The following is a 24,735-nucleotide window of genomic DNA, read 5'->3' as shown; positions in this document are numbered from 1 at the left end:
AGATACCTGATCAGTTTGGGATCTAGCAAATTTGCAGGCCAGGTCAACACATTGTGCTGTTTTTCATGTTTTTTCTAAACCTATTTTTGCATGTGTGCCTATGTCAGACTGCAGCCTGCTGGGGTTAGATGTGCCTGGTCTGGTCTAGGTCCAAACGTTTCCCAGCAGAATACTGCATTGTCACAAGATGTTCAATGTTATTTACTTCTCCTGTCAGTCGTTTTAATGTTGTGGCTGATTGTGAACTGCAGCTTTCTCTGCGCGTCAAATACTATGACAAGCGACACTCACAAGGTACCTAGTCTGAAAATAACATCTTTCATCAAATATAGATGATACCTTTAGGGCGATTTCAGCGCTATCAAATATTAAACGGTGGCCCAAGTGGAAAAAGTTACGACTGGGAGGAAAACCAAGAGACTTACTGGCATTTACGGGAACACTTAAGACGATGCCGAGGGAAATTAACGTCGGGTATGTTATAGCGATGCCAAAGTTCACCAGGATGTTGAAAGCTGAGGGAAAAAAGCAGAGTCAGAGCAGCAGGAAGACCACACAAATAGTCAAAACTTGACAAAATGACACTTGTGGATTCAGGTGCTGCTCTGCATGCCGTCTCCGCATACCAAGCAGCAAGGCTGCAACCCCACAGAGGTAGGCCCAGGGGATGTCTGCAGGAGAGCCAATGTACTCGACGTGTGTAAAATACAGGATGACCGGCACGAAGCTGATGAAAACAAAGTTGGCGCTCCCAACGATGCTCAGGAAGAGCGCTGCCTCGCCGAATTTGGCGCTGCCCAGGACCATCTTGAAGAGCACCTGAGGATAGAGACAGAGCTGAGTGATGAATGCACGAAAGAGAGGGTGCACCTGCCAAGTACCTGCCATGCCTCGTGGCTCAGGGCCGCCTGTTTATACCATTACGCAGCACAGACCCCGTCGAAATATAGCTATCTATCCTGTAACCTCCTTGATCAGGATATCACAGCCTGAGGCCAGCAGCCACATATATATATATCACACGCTTTTGTCATTTCATAATCCCCTCCTGTCTCCTGTCTCCTGCCACCTGGTTATATAACCGGGAATGGAGCTAGTCCAAGACTTCTTACATAAGACTCAACCATTCAGACATAACTTGAGCTAATAAAAAAAATAACAGAGGAGGTTTTACGGATGCACACAAGCTGAGTAATAATCAGGACGTGCAAATACCTTGTAGAGCGCAGACATCGAAGCGGAGGCAACAACCAAAGCGATGCCGATGACTGAGTGGCTGTGGAATCCATCGGCGTAGGTCATCATTACGATGCCTGCTATGGCCAAGATAGCAGCTACTATCTGTGGAGGGAAAGAGAGAGGGGAACATAGGTGAGTGACGGATGGACAGACAACATGCCGCTCGCAGTTCGGTGATAAAGACGATCCTTTCCCGCTGTGTCGGGACACAGCAGGAACACATGGCCTCCCCTTTGTTATTCAGTGCAGAAATCCCGAGCCTCGCAGCGCTGGGTTTGTTGTGCTATAATTACGATGTGGTTGGGGTTTCTTTTCGCAGTAAGCGCAAGCTGCTCAATTGATATATTCATTTTCCTCAAATGCAAACACAGGTGCGATCCAAAGGAAATCTGTTCTCAGATTCACAGTGCTTCAATTACAAGACGAGCAGCTTTTACAGCGTCGGTTTGATTGCCTGACATTGATTTCTGTTACATTACCATCATGTTTACAACCCCTCCGCCTCACCACCACCACCACACACACACACACACACACACTCCTGCTCCCTGCCTATGCGATTATCACTCAAGGTGGCACCAAACCATCTGTTTTATAAACCTTGGTGGAGCCGCATCTCTCTGGTTCAGAGTGTTTGACTGAGCTGCGCGGCTATATGCCACGAACTGTAACTGGTTCGAGAGGAATGCGGAGGGGGCATGGCGCAGTCCAGTTGAGTGGATTAGCTCTGCATTAAGGAGGTGTCACGATGATAAATGAGCCGTTTGTGCTTTTGCTTGCCCAGAGCCCTTGGGCACCTTCGGAAAAATGTCTCTTTCTGCAGTGCAGGCTGCCTGTCACTCGACAGCCACACCGTTAATTTTACAGGCTGGTTGTTTGCTCACGCGGTCAGCGACGACAAGCCATGTTTCAGCACAAGGCGAGCGTCAGGGGTAGGAAAGGACTTTACCGGATAGGGTGCAGACTCAGAGCTCTTTGGGCGCACCTGCAAAGCGAGTATGTTATTATAGTGACTAAACTCCTTTTAGCTCCTTTTTACAACCGATAAAGCGGCAAAAGCTTCTTTGGAGTAGAGCACTCCCTTCTAGGGCTGGGCGGTATACTGGTTCATGCTGTCATGATATGAAATTTTAATATACCAGCATACCAGTGTATTTGATCGCACAGTGTTTGGAATGTTTTCAGTGTATCGCTTCTAAACACGCATGGTGCAAACACAGGCGCGACTGTGTCACTGCGAGGCGTGGTGAAGACGGAAAGGTCAGAAAAATGAAGCGGCAGAACAAGAGGACTTTGTTGTTCGATTATTATTTCTTTCTTTATTTAGGGTGACCAGATGTCCCCGATTTGTTCGGACAGTCCCATGACCCGTTCCCCAGCTATAGCTGTCACTGTCCCCAATTTTAGCTTTAAAAATGAAAAAAAAAAAAAAAAAAAAAGGTTGCGCGCAGACTACAGTCATTACGGTATCCGGTTGCACTATATGAAAACACATGTGAAAATAAGTAAAACCATAATTGTCCCTGCTTCTTCATTTAATCTTGATACCATTTATTCATTTTTATCACCGAGGTGTAAATGTTCTCGGATTTCCACGTCAGCAGGCAATGCTAACACAAGGCCATGCAAACCGTTTTTTCGACTAGTGTTGAATTATTCTACAATATTTACTCGTAATCACAGTAAAATAGTTAATTTTTTGTCAATCTACTGCATTTATTCATCTCTCAACCAGTAGAAAATGGTGTGAACACGTGATTACACATAAAAAAAAAATATATATATTTCATGATAGTGTCAGAATTTTTACCGTAATATACATTTTTGGTCATATACTCCCCGGCCCTACTCCCTTCTCACTGCTGCTACTGCTGCCACCAGACTGAGACTATATAAATAAATAAATGAAAATCTGAGTCATCTCTTTACGCACACAATATCACAGAAACAACCAATTCCCCTGTTTAAGAGGCGACTTCCCATCTCTTTCTCCCTCTCCCTCTCCCCACTTCAGTTTCATGACAAACTCGACCAAGATCCCCTGCATTGCTGCGGACATCCAAACACTGCAATCCCCAGCACCAGGCACCACACACGCAGAGAGGGTGTGCAAGGGAGAGATAGAGGCAGGACGGTATTTTTCTCTCAGCGAGGCCTTTCATGGCAAATAATGGGGTCGGGGAGTAAGGGCATGCACGAGAGGGTGGGGGCGGTGGGGTGGTTGCAAGTGTGGGAGAGAAAAAGAGTCTGCAGAGTGCGGGACGGCTGCACATATGGAAGCCTCTGAGGCTTGCAGCGGGAGGAGGGAAGGAGATACCTCAATCCACAAAGGTAAACCCGTACTCCTCTGCCGCTCTCCGCTCAACCCAGACAAAATCAATGAGAGACATGCATGCCAACACACACCAGCAGGCACATCTGAATCACACTCCTATCACTGGTGGACAATCGCTGTCACACAGATAACATGCTTCTCCACTCGACCGTGCTTTGTGTACGTGTGTTTCTGTGTGTGTGTGCAGCAGCTCGCAAGCTCAGTCAGAGTAAGACAAATTATCTCTGTTTCTTAAACACAGAATTAGTTTGTCAATTAATTGCACATCGACCAGGTCTTCAGGATTGGGAGAAATACAGCAGACTGCATTTTTTCACCTCCAATAAATGGGAAAAAACAAGAAACCTAATGGCAGGAGGAGATTAACGTGTCATCCACCGTTACTCATCATACAGCAAGTCTTCCCAGCGTCACGGAAGGTGAGGTTGGACAACGTGTTTGGGACAATATTATCAGTGTAAAGAAGTTGGGATGCAAAATAACTGTCATTTGTGTCTTTGTCCAAATCAAAGGTTTCCAACCACGGGGCCACAAGGCCCTACAAGGACTCAAAGCGTGAACCTAGTGGTCAAGAAACGACTTACAGGACAGGAAAGAAGAAAGAATTCACTCTTGCTGCCCATACTGTAAGTAGACACATTTCTTTCTTTAGTTTTGCTACATAGTTTGTACTTTTGCTTCTGTAGGAAGAGGAAAAACGTCTCTACTTTAGGTAACTAGTCATAAAAATGATCAATCATCATTAACTATTCCCAGTATCATTACTGCTGTCTAACTAAATTCAGTCAGAAACTACACTATTTGAGATAAAAGGTCTCAAACATTCAGGTAAAAGCTATTATTGTCCCCCTTTTTTTAAAAAAAAAATCATCGTTAACTATGATGCATTGGCAGATAATAGTTGAAAATGTTATTACGCCGGCTACAAAAAATGCTCAACACAAACAGATGCACTCACCCTGACCCCCATAAACCGGTCTCTGAGCACGATCCAGGACAGCAGGAAGACGAAGGCCTTGTTACAACAGAACAGCGCTGACACGTCTGTCGTGTTGATCTTCCTGAGGGCCTGCAGGTACAGGTAGTTTGTGAGGATCCACAGCAGGCCAAACGGCGCCACCTTGGTGAAGAACACCTTGGGTGTCAGCCCGTCGTCCCCGAAAAACCTGCAGCACTCCCTGCGCGGAAACACACAGCAGAAGTGTTGCTGTTTGAGATTTTTATTGCATCCCGGGACTTGACTCAACATTTGTCAACATAAACAGCTTAATCGGAAGAACTGGGGACAGTGATTCCCTCTTCGGCGCTTAGATCTAAATGGCACATCGAGGCACATGTGGGACCAAATCTACCCTACAACACACACTGGTAAATATGCAACACACTTTGGTAAATATTTAAGCACACAATCAGATGTGCCACTATGCACTGAAGCTAAATCGCTTCTAATGAAACTAAACTATTTATTTTATTTGGCAATTTCTGTTGAAGCGTCTCGTCACCCTCTATGGGTCTTTTTTTTTTTTTTTTAGACCGTCTCCTTTTTACCTCAGGTGTGAAGAGACTCACCTGCATCTCATCAGCCAATCAAGCTGTACACTATTTAAGGACTTTCTGCTCCCACCGTTCTTCAGTTTCCTCTGTGGTAGATACCTGTGAACAAGCTTTGGGTCTTTAGTGAGTTTTTGAAGTGGTCTTTCTGCTGTACCTCCTTTCTCTGTTTCCCTACATGAGCGGCTCACACTCCAACTGTAGCCAAGGCCTGCTGCTGCAGAATCTTTTGTTTCTTTTTGGAACTTCACCAGAGCTTTTGTTAAGCTTTGCTCATCAAAGTCCGTTTTTTTGTGCCTGAAAACTGAGTTGAGCTGAGAGCTGTCTACAATGTAACAATTTCTGGTTATTTTTATGTACGGTGCGTTTTCTAAGCAGGCGCACGTCGAGGCTCTGCTGCCGTTTCATCCAGGTATGAAACGTGTTGCTGCATCAAAGAATTTAATGTTTGGTTCAATATAACGAGAGGCTGAAGCTTGTTAAGGTTCCAAAAAAGATTCCTCTCTCGTCGACATTACTTGTCACTCTTGAGTTCAGTTTCTGGGTGTGAATTTGCATGCGCGTGTAATGATGGAGATCCGGCGTGTTAATATTTTATGTAAATACGCAGTGGAATATGTGAGGAAAATATAATAGTGAGGAGAAATTCCGGTCGGCTTATTCCTGAGGGGACCCAGTTTGGAAGCAAAACCCTAATCTGGTGATTAACTGGGTACGCTGATATCTAAGTGAATTATTAAATGTGTGAAATATGTAAAATTGATGAAACGGTTACATCGCTCTGTTATGAAGCAAAGAGAAATTCCGTTTTCCTCCTAAACTACATGACTTCTCCCTTAACCCTCCACTCCAAAAATATAACATATCAAGCATTTTCTACAGCCACTGTTTACAGTATTCTTGATTCATACCATTTACCCTGAAAGCATGTGGACGCCCCTGTGAAAACGATGAAGCAGCTTTAAAGCAGGAGTGGCAGGTAGCACATTTGCTAGAGTGTCCTGCTGTATGGTGAGGAGCACTGCTGCTATGAATCAGCTCCAGAGAGCTGAGTCTGCACTAAAGGAAAAAAAAAAAAAAAAACACGCTGTTCAAACCCCCTCCATAAACGCAACACTAATTCAGTGTCAACCGCATTAAAGTTTACATCATCTTGCAGACACTGGATACGCCACCTTGAAATCCATCCACTCTGCTGTCGTGAGACTGCGGTGATGGTAGAAAGACTTTGCCAATCTGCAAATAATGATCTCACTGTGGCAGATTTTAAAATATCTAGTACCTCAACAAGTCAACAAAAAAGTATATCAAAATTATTTAGTATTAGGACATAATGAATGAAATGAACTGTGATGTTTTCATCACAGTTCACTTTTGCACCATTCGACTGGCCATCTTGTGTTGACGTAATCTCTCTGAGTCAACTTCTTCTTCTATGGTTTATTGATGCCTGAGGGGAGAATTTGTGCCTTGAGGCGCTTATCTTCTAATGCGGCCACAATACTCCATTCAACAGCATTAAAAAAACAAAAGCATTTAAAAGAAAAGCTCCATCAATTGCAAACGTTTGTACGGAAAGGAAACACTAATTAAAATGTCATGACCGTGATAGACAAATCACACAGTGGGACCTCCTCACGGGTCCCTGAAATGGGAGTTAAACCGTGAACGTCGAGTCAATACAGCGGGACAGGTAAAAAGCGGAGACTATGTAATGGAGGATATGTGCCTCTGGCAGTGCAAAATATCTGCGCGGAGACAAACCGGCTATTACCAATGTCAGGTCCTTGCCTCTAGTGTGGCCACCGTTTTATATAAAGAGGCAGGTCAGCTATTACAAGAGCTTTCGTGTCTATTTCTCTGCATTGTCTGTGATTCACCGGGAGAGCACAAGTGTACAGAAGTGTTTGATATTCAGAGCACATCGTCTCTGGCTTGGGAGAGGGAGCCCCAGAACTTACATCACAGAGGTGCATAAGAAATACAAAGCAAATCCTCCCTGACTCACCCGTGCACCACGCCTTAAACCGCACCAGCCTCTTTCTTTGTCTCTTTGTACTAAAGTAGCACGGCGGGTAACCGAGATAATACTTTTTGTTCAAAAAAAACATGATTTATGGACTGCTTCGCCTGTAATGTGGAATATCCTGATATTGCACAGCTAGTTTAGAAATAATATGTTGCGGGATGCGGTGACAGAAAGACAAAAGATTGGATGAAAGTTATTTTGTACAAGATAAATATACTAAACTTGAGGCCAGTTGTTAGGGAATCAGCACAATTTTCTTTTCTGTAAGAGAGAAGCGTGAAACTATTTGTTATCAGTGTAAGAAACAACTTTCCTCAGATTGATTTCTGCTCTGCTGGGGCTGCTGCAGGAATGGCTTTCCCTTTTGTCCTGTGAAACTCTTTGATTGCTGCGGTGCATCATCAGCAAGTGCAGAAGGGACACAATGCTCTTTGATTGTGGTTGGCCTTTTACTCTTCACATTTTTCTCAGTCATTTACGCCGTCAGACACAGTAATGAGAAGAAACACACGTTCAGTGCTGTTATGAACCCAATAAGTAATAGCTTGATTTTAGTTGTGTTTCTGGTTGGGCAGAGCCCTCTTACAAGGCTTAGACAAACCACAGCCAAACCCATGGCTTACTTTATACTTTATTCCTCCTTTTTCCCTTTTTTTCCTCCTGTAAATTTATAGCTTTTATTATAAAAGGTGCAGTCTAGTCAAAGGTGTATCGCTCTGATGAAAGGGGGGGTCCTCTAACCTGAATCTCTGCCTGGGCGTCTGCCTCTCCGGACTCTTGCACAGGTGCCCGATGTAGTAGAGGGGGAAGAAGAGGCAGTTCCACGAGGTGGCGAACCAGGTGAGGGTGAAGGGGGCGTCGAACTGCTTGAAGGTCAGCTTGGCCAGCTGGGTGGAGCCTGCCCAGGACGAGCACACGCACATCACCATGACGACTCCCCAAAGAGCCTTGCGCACCTGTACCGTCGTTACTCTGACGCAGCAGTGGAGCCTCCGTCTGCTGGAGCTGGACTCTGCTCCTGGCGCACCGGCCGACTGCGCGTCTGTGGTGCCAACCACGTTCTCTCTGGTGCGCTCTTCTCCTACAGATGGAAACGTGCAGTGAGACTAACAGCCAAACATGCACACTCAGTTTTAAATTAGTAAACACATTTTAACCCTCCTCATTTGAGCTGTAACTTGTGGTTAGAGAAGCAGCTTTGGGGCCATGTCTATGGCTGAAGTGCCTTGAGAAAGCTCTTACACCCCAACTGATCCCCGGGTGCCTTTCATGGGTGCCCACACAGCTCCAAATAGGGGTGGGAAAAACATCGATATGGCAATATATCGCGATACTTTTTCTTCCGATACAATATCGATTTAAAAAGAAAAAAGCTGATGTCGCTGTAGCGCTACCTCGCTGTGCTGTGTTTCCCTGCAGTGAGAGAGGCAGTTGAAGAAATGGACTGGCAAGTAGCAGAAGCGAGCATGGCGGCAAAATTCAAAGCTAACGTTTAGAGGCAGGAAATAATAAGCTGGACAAAGAGTTTGCAAACTACTTCGATAATACTGCTTTTCTTTTTGACTCAGTTTTTCCAATGAATTATCACTGTCTTCTGATGTATATATATATACAACTTGTATTTTAACCTGCATTTAAAAATTTCTCATAAGGTATCATATCGGGACTCAAGTATCGTGATACGTATTGTATCGTGACTCAAGTATCGTGATACGTATTGTATCGTGACTCAAGTATCGTGATACGTATTGTATCGTGACTCAAGTATCGCGATACGTATCGTATCGTAACTCAAGTATCGCGATATGTATCGTATCATGACTCAAGTATCTTGATACGTATCGTGACTCAAGTATCATGATACAAATCGTACCGTGACTCAAGTATCGTGATACATATCGTGAAGTCCTTGCCAATACCCACCCCTACCTCCAAGTGTGCTCTCTTGTATGGGTTAAATGCAGACAACAAATTCCTTGTATGTGTGCTCAAAGCTAATGTGGTTCAACTAATTATAATGTGCATTAAGTCGTATCTACACAAAAGACTCTTTAATTTGTGTCTCCGACTTCAGGTCGCACACGTCCTAGGATCTTTTTTTTTTTTTTTTTGCTCCCCCAGATAAAAATAGCTGCTTTCGGAGTTTAACTGAACTTGAAGGTAATCAATCAGACATTTGAGTTAAAAATGTGGTCATCAAGTGTGACAGGCGGCAGCCGGTCAGAGGACGAGAGAGGGCAGATCTGATATCCAATCCACGACGACGTCCTCTCCACCTCACGAGCAAGCAGTGAAGCTGGCGTTCAGCCGAGCACGCGCAGCAACACTTAACTTTTCTATTTCTGCCGTCAAAAGGCCCCATACGTCTTCAGTAATGCCTGAACTGAAGCAAAGTGAATTGGCCTGTTCTGTTGCTGTCCCACACACTCCCACTCCCATTCACTCACAAGGTTGTTTTTATTAAGGTTACAGCTCTGCAATCATGTGTGAAAGTACAAAAGTTAACACGGTGAAAAACAACACTGTAGATTCCGGCGTTCAGGACGGACTGCAGATAACAGCTGCAACATTAGTCATGCGGCAGCTCCTCATTCGTACGGGTTATCCGCGTCCTTTTACAACCGAGAGACACTGATGATGCATTAACCTTTCTAGGCAAGGACTACAAGCGACAACAAATAAATACAATCATTTCAGACTGTCTTCCGAACCAAACGGATCCTGTAGTTGCTGAAAACAAAACAGGCGAGAACACGACTCTAGAATCAGAGCGGCGAGAGGACAACACAGTAATCAACAGCCCCCATGTTGTTTACCAAGCTCATAAAATCTGTATCATATGCGCCATGCATTTTCTCCAGCTTCCTTCCAAAACGTTAAAATTGAGGGATCTCCCTAATGGGGTTACCCAGAGATAATGATGTGCCTCGTTTTGCTGATTCATCTTCACTGTACGCCGCTGACCAGAATACAGAACGGTCTTCAAAGGGCTTCAGTGAGGCAAGAATAAATTTGCCTTGAGCGGGAGTTGTGCTGTGGAGATTATTATTGCACAGCTTCAACAAGACAGCGAAGTATCACATGTCTTCGTGGTTCTTATTGTCATTATTCATGTCTCAGTTTGTTGTCATATACTTGTCATCGCGGTCTTCCTGTTAATACAATCTGTGTAATCAAAGAAACATCAGTCGTCTAATATGAGCAGCTTGCTGCGTATTCTGCAGGAGGCCATCCATCACGCCCAATGAGGCGACTCATTCTTCCAGGAAGAGCCGCCTGTGACCTTGCCAGGTGGTCTCATCATAGGACACATTAACTTCCCTGATGACTATGGTCTCGGATGCTAATGTTTCGGCATCCCCGAGCCACCCACTGAACACACAAGAGAATGGCTGTTTACCTACTGCAAAAAAATAAAAATGCTATGCAATTAAGATGAAATTATGCTGCACAGCCTGAGCATCCTGAACAACGTTCCCCGCTGCTGCTTCTGCATAAAGCACTTGACAGCTCTGACAGCGCCGAGGCAAATTTGGCAGCAATGAAAGATGATTCAAGATCATTGTCTGTTATTGCAATGAAAGGATGATTCAGCAATGACCAAAAAAGGAGACCCATGGATGCCTTTCAGAGTCTTGGGCGCAAGGGTGAGAATTAAGTTTCTCTATTCTGAGCTCCAAGCCTCTTTGTCTTGTCCTGAAGGTCATCTCTTGTTTATGCTGCCGGATTTTTTATTTTATTTTTTATTTATTTATTTTTTTGTGCGTGTGTGTCCTTCCCGGGCCTTGGTCCCACATCCCGTGGCTTTGACCACTGCTCTGTACTGCACCACAGTTTAATCTTCCAAATGCGGCGATGGGCCAAGCCAATCAGCCCCCAGTCAGACTCGGGGGCACAGCCAAGCAGATCCGGCTCTGCCGCACTTTACTGAAGTGTCATGACGACATTAGTGATATTGCATGGCCAACATGTACATCCTGTTTCCACATAACTCACATTTAATATATTCCGTCTAAAACGCAGTCATAAAAAAAAGAGACACCGTTGATTGACGACTTTAAGCTAACACACTTCTTTTACACTTAGACCGACTGTGACTGATGACACTGTATCAACCCCGACTGCTGCCGACGAACAATACTGGGCCGAACTCATCAGCGTGAGGGAGCTGGGTCAGTGGCTGAGTGAGATAGAGAGGCTTCTCCACTAATGACATTTGAAGCCATTATAACCGTGAATGAAGGACCCGGAAAGAGTCTTCTGTAACTGCTAAATGATTAACTGAAAGCTCTTAACCATATCAGTTCATAATCAAATGTCAGCTGTCAAGGTCAACGTATGACACCTGGATGTCTGCAGCACAGGAAATAGCTTCCAGTACAGGTTTTGTGGTTAGTTTATTTATATATATATATATATATATGTATATCTAAGCCTTTTTTTTAGATTAGATTCAGCTTTTTTTTCTTTATGTACAGGCACAGTGCAAAGTAACACAGTTTAGCATCTAACTAGAAGTACATGCAACATAAATAGTGTGGTTTATAAGAGCTATGGTACAAGTTGGTTTAATACGATGTATTAGAGGTGAATATTTACAAATGAAAATCCATGTACAGGCGAGTCTACTAAACTTACTAAAACTTAACACGAGATGGAAATATCTCCATTTATTCAATCCATTCTGTGTCCACATGAATCCCAAGAGGCATCTGTGAAATCACTGGAGACAGGAAGAGAGTGTTTGGCATCCTCGTAGGACGAGCTCCTGATCCGCTCTGACAGCTGTGTATGGGTTCTCCTTGTTGCCTCCTCAGATGTATTCATCCCAACCACTGAGCCGAATTAAGGCGTCCTCATGCCAAGAGGTGTGCAGGTAAAGGTGGTTGCGTTAAAAGCCGAATTCTGAGGTGAAACATATTCCTTTAGCCCGCCCTTGGGTATTTATCCCAGGAGAATATATATATATTTATATACTTTTCTCTTTAATTAACATTTTAGAAAGACCACACACTTATTTTAAGTCTCTAATGGTGGCACAGGTGGACGCCGTTAGAGCCTAAAGTCACAGTAAATCCCCTCTTCATCTTATATTCTCATGTGCCTGCCTCCCTGATCACCTGATGGACTACGCACTGAACATACTCCCAGTAGAATGGAGGCAGCCTGTTGTGCGTGGATCCACCTTGCCCTTAACTAGGCTTTTCTTCCAGATCAGTGCGCGATTCCCTCCTTCCCTGCGTCCCGACCAGCCTCGTTCCCGCTTGCGCTCTCCTCCCTCCCCCTGCAGCCTCTGCAGTGCAGATCTCTCCTGCTGATAGCTGCAAATCCCAAACGTGCCAGCAGGGCCCTGCCTGACTGCCTGCTCTCACACATCACAGAGCCTGGGCCGTGACAGGCCGAGAAAGTCCCCGCTATGCCCCTCTGCTGCTCCCCGAGCAGCCAGCCGCCCCCCCCGACCTCCGGAGCATAAACAAGGCCCCTCGCAGGCAGTGGCGGCAACGGTGGTCGTGCAACTGCTGGGAGCGGGACCTTGACTAGAGGCAAGACTGACTTTTAGTATCTTTCCTTTTCTTCTTTGAGAATTAGTGTGCACTGCAGCGCTCTGACTCTGGGATTCAAGAGGGTAAACAGATCAATCACCCACACACACTTCAGGAGAGCCCTTCTCCTTGTCTTACTTGTTTGCTTGGTGAGTCGGCTTGGTGATGAATAAGAATCGGCCCGTGGAACTTACTCACACTGTCACACACACGTAATCAAACATCGCAGCATGAAGTCCTTGTCTGGCTTCTAGCACAGTTTATATCACTCTAAGAAGTGTCGCTTTATCTTAACGTGAGCCGTTTTCATATCCAGTGTACAAGGCTGAAGGCAGAAATATCCATTCTCAACGGATCTGAATGGTTGTATGTGACCAGAAGACCGGGTGAACAAAAGAAAGTAATTTAGGTGAAATGATCCTTTAATTTAACCATTATATTCTAGGCTGGTCTACAAACTTGTTTATGGCTGTCACACAGCATCAGTCAAAAGAATCAATACCTTTATAAAAATAAATCCTTCAATCCTGTGCTGACTTATCCGCTTTGTCATTTCTGACGCGTAAGTCAAAGGCCTTTAAAGGAAGTTAGCTGGTGCTTTCTATGAAAAATAAACTACAAATGTCAAACGACTGCGGCGACGTCACAGTTCCAGTGATGCAGAGGGACAGTCAGATAAGACAGACAGGAGTCACTGTCTCCGTAATCTCTGTGATACTCGGCTGTGACAGCTTGGTCAGGCCGAGCTGTCAGTCGGAGGTCTTTCAGCACGCCAGAGGAGTCTCATCTGACAAGCCTGTCCCCCCTCAATAACACAACAGAGAGACAGGCGGAAAAAACACATCCTGCTGCGGAGTGTAACCAGCCGATAGGTAGGGGCCACATGGGGCTGAGGGCGCAAAGGCCCAGAAGGGCAGACAGGGGTGGGACGGCTGTTACTGATCCCGTTCTCCTTTGTTCCCAAAAGCTTTCTCCTTCAACCTCAGAGGGCAACGGAGCGGCTTCCTGACCGAGGACCAAACTTGTTGTGGTGTCACTCCCTCGCTCTGCCCAGCTGGTTCAACAGATGCTCATAACACAGGTCAATGCCGCGGCCCCCGTGACGCCTCATTGGTTAGTGGCAATGACAGAATGCAGTGTGTGCAGTGCGTGTGTCCGTGAGCTGCAGAGTAATGGCAATCATATTTGTCTCAAAGCAGCCACCCCCCTGCCCCCATCCCTCCCTCCTTATCTTGAAGCCGTTTTTAACAGTGAGTGCAGCGTGATGTGCCGGTAGTTTAATAGACTGGCAGGAGTCCCAGCACTTTCCGCGATCGATCAATATTTAAAAGATTGGCCACAGCGTCCCTGTTGAAGTAATGGATAGGCAACCACTGCAGGTGTAAACACTGAGTGTCAGCCCAAACAGAGGGTTTACTCCTTCTCTTCACCCCAGAGATAACACAGGGCCTCCCTCAGATTTGCATAAACTAAACTTCAACAATACTTCTCGGGGTTAACTACAAAAGTGCGTCTTAACACTTTACCTTATTATCTACGCATTCTGCCCCTCTCATCCATTTCCCTCACGTCCCGACTGCCAATAAACGTCCTGGCGTCGATTAAGGCGTGGTCTCTGTGAGCAAAGCGTGTCTTAACCGCCGCCGCATTGTGTCACTGCTGCAAAAATAACCCCCCACACACTTCGATGACTGCTTTTCAACAACTGCCAACTCAGTCATTTTCACTGATGACACGCAACAGAGCGTGGGTTTCTGCTGACCCTGTTTCTGCTGTGGCAGTGCCTATTTTTGATTCCGAATATTGATTTATTTCTAATAATCAGCCTCATTGGACCCGTGACAACACATCTGGTGGTCTAGAGGCAGCATGATACTTTTGGAGAAGGCAGGCAGCCTTAATGCAGCCCGACAGACGCTTTCAAATCAGCACCCACACTCTGGGATTACAGCTTAGAGCTTCCACATTTTTTTTGCGGAGGATTTTGCTCAGAGATGAATCACTACTACGCTGTAACAGAGGGCATTTTCTCGCATAAACACAAATGTGACATATTCTGCGAAGAGGGCTGGAAACAAATTCAATGAAATCGCCTTCACTGCAATGGAGACTGATTGTTCTCTCTCTCTCTCTCTCTCTCTCTCTCTCTCTCTCTCTCTCTCTCTCTCCGCGCACACAAACGTGCGCCCGCTCCGAGTTTTATCAACCTGAGGAAATGCGTGGCCTCTTAATGAAATAAAAGCCCTGTCATTGTGCATTCATTGCGCACTTATCAAGCCAGAAAGCTCCGTTTCTCTGGCTTTTAAAATGAAATTTGGGGACGAAGATGACGCTTCACATTTACTCGTCTGCCAGCGCGTAATGTCGACTCCAATCACGCTCCAGGGATGGAGGGAAGACGCAGAATTTTAATGGAGCCTCCAAAACACATGATTCTCGCGACCTTTTAACCGACTCTAGTGGAGCATGTGTGCATTAGTGCTGGACGTCTGTTTTGGCCTCATCTCCATACTGAGATTGTTCTTGTTCAAAGAAAAAAAAGAAAAAGTCTTGAATGCACATTTACATACAAATAAGACACATGCAAATGAGTGGAAGACGAGTGTTTATGCGAGTGTGGCCGGAGTAAACATGCCACGTTACCTTTGTGTTCAACACTGATGATGATTCTGATTAAATGTTTTAGAGTTATAATTCACTGCTTTTCTTTACGCTCTTTGCTTAATTTGAAATGGGAACTACTCAGTAAAACAACACCGAAAAAAAACAAAAGAAAAAACAGTTGTCGTTCTCAAAACAAATTGCTCAACAATGAAATTAATTAGGAAACACTTCCTCACAGGTCCTCCGGCTCCGTAAACCACTTCACTATATGTCCTTTTTGACCCGAGGGCTCTGCTTCTGTGTGTGAACGCATTTCATTTGCTATCATCCGACTGATATATGGTCAAGGTGCATGAAACCCTTGGGAATGGTTCAGTGGGCCCATAATAGGAGCTGGTGAAATATGAGCAGCCTCCTCAGGGACTCTGCAGTGGGTACGCCGAACCCACTCTTAAAAGGTGCCTGTTTTGTTTCAGACCGTGTAATTAAATTACAGAGATTAAAGGGACTTCTGTGAACTTCTTACCCCTGCCTCGAACGACACAGGAACGGTACAGACGTTCCCCCGAGACACCGTCACTGGAAATGCATTTAAAGAGAAATCAATAATTATCGTTCGTGGGTTGATGGTTGGGTGAGTTTGTCACAAGATTGCACTAAAGGAAGAGGCAAATACTCCAGACAAAGACAGCCATACTGTAAAGTATATATAGCCTGAATGGACGAGATGAAACCAGCCGACGCTGATGACTCTAGCCTTAAGACGACTGTTGCATGGCAGCCGTTTTGACTTGTCACAGAGGGTGACATATGAATGATGCTCAGTAAGCCATGACCAAGCGGGAACCTCTGGGGCTGGAAAATGAAGTCAACAGACCTCCATGTTTAAGTGCTCAGCTTTACAGCAGAAATTAAGTTTTTTTGCAGCCAGGCACAAATTTATTTTGGGCTCCACTGCTAATTTTGTCTTTCGCTGCAACTGTACGAGCAGCTTCGTTATGTAGCCAAAATGGCGACCACCGGAACAACTTCTAAACTGGTCTTCAGGAATCCTACGGGTCACGTCACTGAGGGTTCATGCATCTTCATATACAGCCCTCACAATGACAAAGCTGTGAAACGGTTTATTGTGTCGCTACGACTTTGAAAATTGATTGGATTCTGTTCCACCCTCCTGTCTCTCCGTGAGAGAGTGTAACTGTTCCTAAGAAATGTGGGCGAGCTAATGACTGCACCAAACGAAGGGGAAAAAGGCAGAATTTCACGTTTGAATCTGAAAACAGCCAATTAGTTTCACAAAGTGCACTCGTTTAATGACTGCAAGCGAGATGTTAACTGGACACAACTGATGATCCGAAACTGGAAAAAAATAAAAATATATATATATAACGATCTGTGACAGTTGGGTGTAGGTTGTTAGCGAGGAGAACAGAGGTTTCAGAGCCGGCGCTGCATAAGCAGCAGAGACTTGCAAAATCTGCGCGTTGATCCACTGTGGTCCCCCCTGTGACTCTCTCCTCCTTCAAAGCAGCCACTGAAACGAGGAGCTCAACGCAAACATCATAAACTTTGCAGCTTAGATCCCCTCAGCAGTTTACAATACTCCGTCACCCACCGACGCAAGCGCATCTACACTCTTTTCCTCGTGTCACAGCGGAGCTTTTGTTAATTCTGTACACAGAAGCGTGTCAAATAACAACCCACCACCATCTCAGTTATTCTGAAAACAAAATGTCTTCAGTTGACATTCAGGCTAATAAGCTTAGAATATCCCCTAATCTGGCAGCTGATTATTCTGAGGTTAGCCGGGATGCCTTACACTGACTGAATATATGCAGTTTAAACAGCTCAGGCATCTAATTTGATTCATGCAGCGCCCATGTAAAGCTGCAAGAAAATTACTCATTCGTATTCCAGCAGCTGGTCCAGTCTTAAATTGCGAAGACTGAAGTATTTTCACATTAATACACCACAATGTTGGGAGGGGGGAGAGACGGAGTTGAGCCTTAGTCATCGAGCAGTTTGGCTCAAGTTTTGGCTGAACAAAAAAACTAATGCGAGAAGTTTCCAGAGGATGTGCGCCATTGTCTGCGCAATGAAAGTCAACTTACAAGCGGCTCTTCTCAGTTTATTTAAGATGCACTGCACAGCGCACAGCTGCCGACAACCTTTCCCACAACCTCTAAAGATGATTTTCACGTGGAAGGGCATGCCTACGCGTGCTCCACGTGTGAAAAGGGAGAATTGTTTGCGTCTCGATTGTTCTGAGTTTATTTGCAGACAGCAAATGTCTTATCGATTTAATACAATCTCCATTTATTTTTATTTTTTTTTAGAGGTCACCTGAAAGATGCAATTGTGCTTACCTCGCACGCAAGGAGATTAGGAGTGCTGTGAAATCAGCAGCCTATTCAGTGCGCTTGTTCCAAACACTGAGGCGTTCAGTAGTTCTCTGTGCTGAGGGGTAGATTAAAAAATGCATAACGGCGGCTTCTTTGTCAAGCAGAGGCAGACGAGAGCATCAGAGGAGGCGTATTACAGGCGGAAAGGAGGTGTTTGACACTACGCTTTGAAGGCGCCGGGACAGGGGCGTTGAGGATGATGCAGCAGCAGCAGCACACTCACAGAGCATCAATAAACCACACATAAGGGGTCAGGGAGGTGATCTTTCTTAATGAAGTGAACAGCTTCCTAATTGTGCACCTGCAGATGAGAGGCAAGGCACGGAGACCCAGTCTGAGACCTCACAAAGCCGCCAGAGGCAGACTGAAGAGCACTGTGTCACAGTGTTTTTTTGCAGGGACCGTCAACATGTTTACTGCAGGCTTCATCCTCCCAGCTGCTCTGGCACATGCTCTGGCATTTTAACTGTGACTCTTTGCTGGGAGGAGGGAGGTGAGTGCGAGGGGAATCCCTGCTGCAATAACAACTCCAAACCCTCCCTAAGGACCAGCAAATTTAGCGCACTGGTGTTCACCAGGCCACCTTCTTCTCGCCCCCAAAACACCAATGCGACACTAACATCATTTGAACAGCGGGGAGCCACTTTTAGTTTGGTGTTTTTAGCAGCATCACACGATAAAGGCTAAATATTATTATTATTAATAATAATAATAATAATAATAATAATAATAATAATAATTAGATGCAGAAATGTATGCAGTAGAATTATTAGGATGCTCACAGATGTACAAATATGGCATCAAAGATTTTAAATTGCGTGCCTGATTGATACCCTTATTTAATTTTTTTTCTCAAAGTTGATGCGCGTCAAAAATGAGTCTCGAAAGAGAGTCGTGAGAAACCCTCTGAGAATTGTTCCAGCTGAAGTCTGCATCGGACGAACAGGCAGAAACAGCGGAGACCCAGTTGTCCCTGTTCACGGGAACTCTCCCTTACTACCTACCTTCCACTTTGGTGAGGGTGAGCACCGGACTGTTGCAGGCGGACAGCGGGGCAACCCGTGCAGAGTGTTTCTTCATGATGATGAGCTCGGACGGGCAGAGCTCCAAACCGCTTCGACTACATCCCTGAAGCTGATTTGGTGCAGACACCAGACCTCTAGACGGGACCCTGGGTGTATCTAGAGCCGGTCTCCTGCTCCCCGTCCCCTCGCATCCATCCGACTCCCTGTTGATAATTTTATTCTGCCTCTGCCGTATCCCCCCACCCCCTTACTCCACTTGCCTTCCCGCCCCAAATCTTCTGCGTCCTGGCTGTGCGCTCTCTCTCTCCCTCTCTCTCTCTTTCTCTCTCTCCTCTCTCTCTCTCTCTCTCTATCACGTAGGCTTCAGTTTGGGAATTGCTGCATTTCGCCAACGTCACGGACGAATCGGTCTCGCAGGCACGTCCCACCACCCACCATCCCCGCGTCCTGTATTCCCAGACGCCCCACCCCGCACCGCACGTCGTCCGTGGACCCTCTGGGTCAAAGGAAGCCCTGAGTGGGAGTGAGCGCTGACCCGAAGGCGTGCGTAAACTCTCGAGTGTGTGGCAGATATAATATGTTCGAGGTTGGAGAGTGGTGTGGGGGAGTTAAGCTGATAAACTGAAGACAGGAACTAATCACGTTTTTTTTTTTAATTATTTTTTTTTTTAGAGGATCATCCACAACAGGGATCCCAGGGATCCTGAGCACCCCCACCCACCCAAACTTAACACTTAAGATGTGAAGTTCAATAAAGATAGAAACCCCTGCCTAAGAGGCAACATCATTCTGTCCCTTGTCTCTGTTAAGACTGAACAGACCCTGCAGACTCCAGTCTTCTGCCTCACCTTGAAAGAGGCAAATGTGTCAATTACTTTTTTGTTCTTGACTCTCTCAATCACCTCCTTCTCAATGGACATCACAGCTAGGTGTTAGAGGAGTCTGCCTTGGTCCGTGGTCCTTCTCAGCCAAGTGTGTTAAGCTCACAGGCAGTATTAGACTTACACCTTGGCTTTAACATGAACACATATTCCTACCAAAAGCTTAACGACAGCACAACAGCTTTAACATGAACTGTGGACAGTGGTTGATTGACAAACTGCACTAGTTAGTTTGCCAGAGAGAGAAAAAACATCAGAAAACTCCTACTTAAAGGCAGGGTATGTAATTTATTTTTGGCATTATTTTGTCAAAATTTAATAACAGACTGTTAGCATATTGTAATTCAAGTGTTATTAGGGAACATCTGACTTCTGTGCCTCCTCCTGGCTGTGTTTACATGCTTTATAAAAAATCTCCCAGTAATTTTTTCACGCTGAAAATGAGCTGGGGTTTAAGGGCATTCACAGGGAGCAAGAGGGAGTGGAACTGCAACTGGAAACCATTGTATATACTGAATATACTATGGAGAAACCCATCATGATATCACCCACTGGATTCTGAACCTTGAAAATGAAACCTGAAGTGGCCGGGGCTAGCGGTCGCCATGTCAGTGAGCTTTACTCCGCCCACATTCGGATAGTCCAAATATGGAAGGGATGCAACCTCTATTTTTAGGGGTGCTGGGACACAGTTTAGCCCTAAAAATGGGCTAGACATGCCTATGGCCCACAGTTAAAGCGAATTAACCTCTTATCTTGTAAGCCTGAGAATATCATCTCAACTGTGAAGTATGGTGGTGGTAGCATCATGTTGTGGAGCTGTTTTTCCACAGGAGAAACTGGTACACTTCATAAAACAGACGGCATCATGAGAAAGCAACATCTCAAAACATCATCCAGGAAGCTAAAGCTGTGGCACAAATTCAAATTCCAGCTGGATAATGTCCCTAAGTAATACTTAAAAAGTGGCTTAAGGACAATAAAATCAATGTTTTGGAGTGGCCATCGCAAAACCTGTAGAAATCCCATAGAAAATGTATGGGTAGTTAAAATGTATATCTGAAAAAGCGTGTGCGAGCGAGGTGGCGTACAGCCCTGACTCAGTTGTACATCAGTTCTGTCAGGAGGAATGGACCAGTATTCTATTGCGAGAAGCTTGTGAAGCTGCCAAATACTAAGGAAACGCATGTAAACTTCTGACTTCAAAAGAAAATAGTAAAAAAAAACAAAAAAAAAATGAAATATTCTCTCTTATTATTATTGTGGCAAATAACAATAATTGTGTTAATCCTAACTGACCTAAAACAGGAGAAGTTTAGTCTGATTTAACCTCAGACAGTGAGAAAAAAAAGACTTATGTGTCTTTTTACACAGAGTATGTAAACTTCTGGTTTCAACTGTAAATGTTTGTCCTTAGCAAATGGGACGAATAGGAACATGCAAGTGGCTTGAATTTTCAGTTTAGTCGAAACTGTGTTGGACTGACACGCAAGGGCACCGAAGCAATTCAGTTTTCAAAGTGATTCCGAAGGGAGCTGTGGATAAGTGGTTAGAGAAGCAGCTTTGGGAGCATAAGGTCATGGCAGATGTGGCTCGGTAGTTAGCACTTGGATTGCTTGGTTCCTTAGGCAAGACACTGAACCCGGAGTTGCTTCCTGTGCCTGTATGAATGGATAAATTGCTTTGAGTACCAAACTGTTGAAAATCACTATACAAATATAAGACCATTTGCCTACTCCTTTATCTATGTTCTGAGACAGCACCAAGCCTCCCATGCTCCCCAGACATAGCAAAAGTGGCAGCCCCGTTGCTCCGGGCCTGCTCACCGCTGTGCAAACACATAAATGGGTCAGACGAGGAGTAAAATTTCCCCATCGAGGATCAATAAAAATGAAATAAATATTAAATGTCAACACAGAATACTGTCCTAGAGCTTTTCCTTATTGCATCCACTGAAAGCATTTCAGCTAAGATCACATTGTTTAAGTTGATGCTAATCTCTGCAGATACACTTCAGCGTCTGACGTGGATCGGTTGTGCCACGGCTTATCAGATCAGATCCATTTGAGGAGGTTAGCATTTGCACTTATTTCAGTCTGACATATCAGATAAATGCCTGTCAAAACTGTACTGTCATGAACAGAACTCAGCAGTTAGATGTTATACAGTAGTAGTCTGTGTTATGGTTAGGAATGTGGTTCTATAGTGACCTAGGCCACTGATAGAAATGTGACATTGCTTCTCCTGTCTAGTCTGTGACTTTGTCAAAGCAATTACAGCTCAAATTCCTGTGGTACGTGTGGAAACATTGAAGAAGAAGAGTTTCAGGCTCTCCCTTGAGGCGAGTGAGAGGTGCCGAAAACACAGCTGAGTGTCCTGTGACATTTACTTTTTACGCCTTTGTTTCTGCAGCACAAATCGATTTTGAAGGCTGACTAAAATCTTAAACTGAGAGCTGTCCAACGCCCCGTGGTAGCAGCTGTTCAACTGGAATTGTGCCTGAGCGTGTCTTCATTGTGTCATTCCACATGTGTGTTGTATTCCTGCAGAGTCATTATGCACAAATAGATTATACCTCAGAGGCTAGCAGAGATAGCTGTCGGTGATCCAAATTAAACTCCTCAGTATTGATCTGAGACCACATCCGCGACCCTACTTTAATATATTTAAAGGCATTCATGTATGCATTTTTCAGCTGCTGCACATACGTGTAAAATGTGTGCGAGCATGCCCGGTGGAAGCTGCACTGAATAATTCACTGCTTAGACTCTACCTCACACTCCAGTAAGAATCCCCTATCCTGCCTAACTAGGACAGGGAGCTCTAAAAACACTCTGCCCAGACCCATTCTGACATCCCTCAGTAACCAAAATCCACGAGACCCATATTTTCCACCACTTCCTTCTCCTCTTGTGTTTGGGTTTCATAATGGAAAACGTCAAGGGCAGCGGATGGGAGCTAATGGATGAAGTGCAAGAACTCACAGTGGATGAACTAAAAGTGCAGCACAGGATGTTTGATGGATAAACATTATAAACACGTCTCGTATGAATTATATTGTTGTGTGTCATGAAGTAAAACTCCACAGAGTCCCATTCTGGCTCTGCAGCTGCCAGCTGTCTTTAGGAACTAATGCTGTGAGACTTCAGCAGCTTAGTATGGTAAGAACATGAAAATTTGGAAAGAGTGCACCTGCTATTATTGACAGAAATGACAGGGAGGTGGAAAAAGGTGGAGCGGGTGAGATCATTAAAAGATCCCAGTCAGTGACTCATAGACTTTTATCTGCGAGAACGGAGGAGGATCAAACCGGTCTATGCTCCGAGGCACCGCATGACAACTCTCTCTCGAACACACATTCGCACACCGTATAGGCAAGAGTGTGTAGGAGCAATAATGAAGTGTAGAAAAGCTAAATCCTTTGAGGCTCCTGCATCAGCAATCCTGACACAGAGAGAAGCCGAACCAGAACGAGATTATTCTTGCATGTACGCTGGCGTGTGCTAGTGCGCTCCAAAGAGTTTCTTTCATTTGTTTATTCATGCTGAATAATAAAGGAGGCTACAATAACCATTTTCCAGGTCAAGCAGTATTTAACCGCTCCATCCAACACCAGGTGATGTTTCAGCCGACGTACAAACACGGAAACACCTTTCCCTTTCTTTTGAGAATTCTAATAAATATTTGGCTTTAATAATGACCTTGGGATGAAACAACAACAACATGATATCTATCGATATTAAGTGACGCTTTAAAGAGACAGATGTTGAGGAAGTTAATAAGGTGGTCTAAAAAAATCTATATATATTGATAATGTATAGTGATTAAGGCTGCAAATCTGACGGCAGAGGGCTCTCAGTCATGAAAGATGACTGGCTTGGACAGCTTAAAGGTGTTTGCAGGAGTAAATGATTTCCTGCTGTCTGATCTAAATGTGTCAGTTGTTTGGTAAAGCCTGTCTGGACAATTGTAGTTGCACCTTTGCCAAAAGTTCAATAGATCTGTTACCGGCATTTGCCTGTCCGTTGACACAGATAATCCTGATTTAAGACAAATCAATTGCTTGTCTAACACCAGCAGCATCTGCTTAATTTGAGCCCTCCTCGCTGCTGAATTTAAAGCAAATCCCAGAGGCAGCACGAGAGCAGAGCACGTCTGCACATAAAGCAAGGTGGTGTAATTCATGATGCAATTTGCCTGTGAGTCAGACATTAGACAAAAAAAAAAAAAAAAAATGGACTGATTCACTGAGTACTCACGTTAACACAGAAATTAATCATCACATTGACATTTAAAGTGACTTATGCATGGATGACCTTAGGCAGGATGGACATACAGCATATTGTTGTATTTCCATCACTGTCTGGACAAAGAGCTTGTTAAAGTGCGGCTATGCCATTAAGGGTTTTAGGGATAAGAGGTATTTTGGTACATTCAGTGAGTCCACAAATTCAGACAGACGATTTGGATCACTTAACTCTTCATTGCTGCAAAACTAATGTACAAATTAGTAAATTAGTAACTGTTCGGCCATGATGTCCATCAATATGTTTAATGGAAAAAAGGGGATGCATGGGGGTGGCAGCATCATGTCTTCAGTGCAATGTGTCTCCAAAGGTTAAGCAACACACGCATACTTCCAAAATTATTGCAAAATGTATTCAGCACAAAAAAGTCAAGGTATTTATTGCAATGGTCATCATAAAAGTGGTGACTTCAAAAAGCGTGCGGCACCAAGGTATCCCACCATCCTGTTACAGCAATACTTTCAGGAGGAATGGGCTAAAATTCCTGCAATTCAGAGTAATAAATTTGTGCAAGGCCTTGACCCACGATCAACAATTTAACTGCCAGCTAAGCGTTTGTACACTTCTGACCCACTCTGAATGAGATGTTTTACTATTCTGACTTTTCACACTCTTAAAATAAAGCTGAGATCCTAGCTAGCTAATACCGAGTCTTGACTTGGAATAACTAACTCAGAAGTTGTTAAAACTGGTATTATTTGGCTGAGGTGTATGATTTCGACTGTATGTTGAACTAACATGGTGACTATGGAAACATCCGGGTGAAGGTGTTAGCATTAGCATTTAGCTCACCTTTGTGCAAAGATTTCACAGATGCTA

General features: G+C 44.6%; 1 protein-coding gene across 2 annotated transcripts in view; it reads right to left on the bottom strand.

The window, feature by feature from the left end:
• slc35f3b (solute carrier family 35 member F3b) overlaps positions 1-24,735 on the bottom strand; it is a 51,052-nt gene that overhangs the window by 2,517 nt on the left and 23,800 nt on the right. Inside the window, exons 1-6 of one of the 2 annotated variants that reach the window (XM_047603557.1) lie at positions 18,708-18,971; positions 7,896-8,235; positions 4,533-4,752; positions 1,216-1,341; positions 627-819; positions 426-515 (exon numbers count right to left, since the gene is read on the bottom strand). In XM_047603557.1, coding sequence (XP_047459513.1) covers positions 426-515; positions 627-819; positions 1,216-1,341; positions 4,533-4,752; positions 7,896-8,235; positions 18,708-18,783 — 1,045 coding nt within the window. In that variant the 5' untranslated portion in view covers positions 18,784-18,971. Of the gene's footprint in view, positions 1-425; positions 516-626; positions 820-1,215; positions 1,342-4,532; positions 4,753-7,895; positions 8,236-18,707; positions 18,972-24,735 lie in introns of those variants that run through there. The other variant, XM_047603556.1, reaches the window with a different exon arrangement.

The sequence above is a fragment of the Mugil cephalus genome, chromosome 13 (assembly GCF_022458985.1).
Source record: "Mugil cephalus isolate CIBA_MC_2020 chromosome 13, CIBA_Mcephalus_1.1, whole genome shotgun sequence".
In the NCBI taxonomy this organism is placed as follows: Eukaryota; Metazoa; Chordata; class Actinopteri; order Mugiliformes; family Mugilidae; genus Mugil; species Mugil cephalus.
Note: the sequence above shows the minus strand (reverse complement) of the source record. Positions and strands in the feature narration are given on the sequence as shown.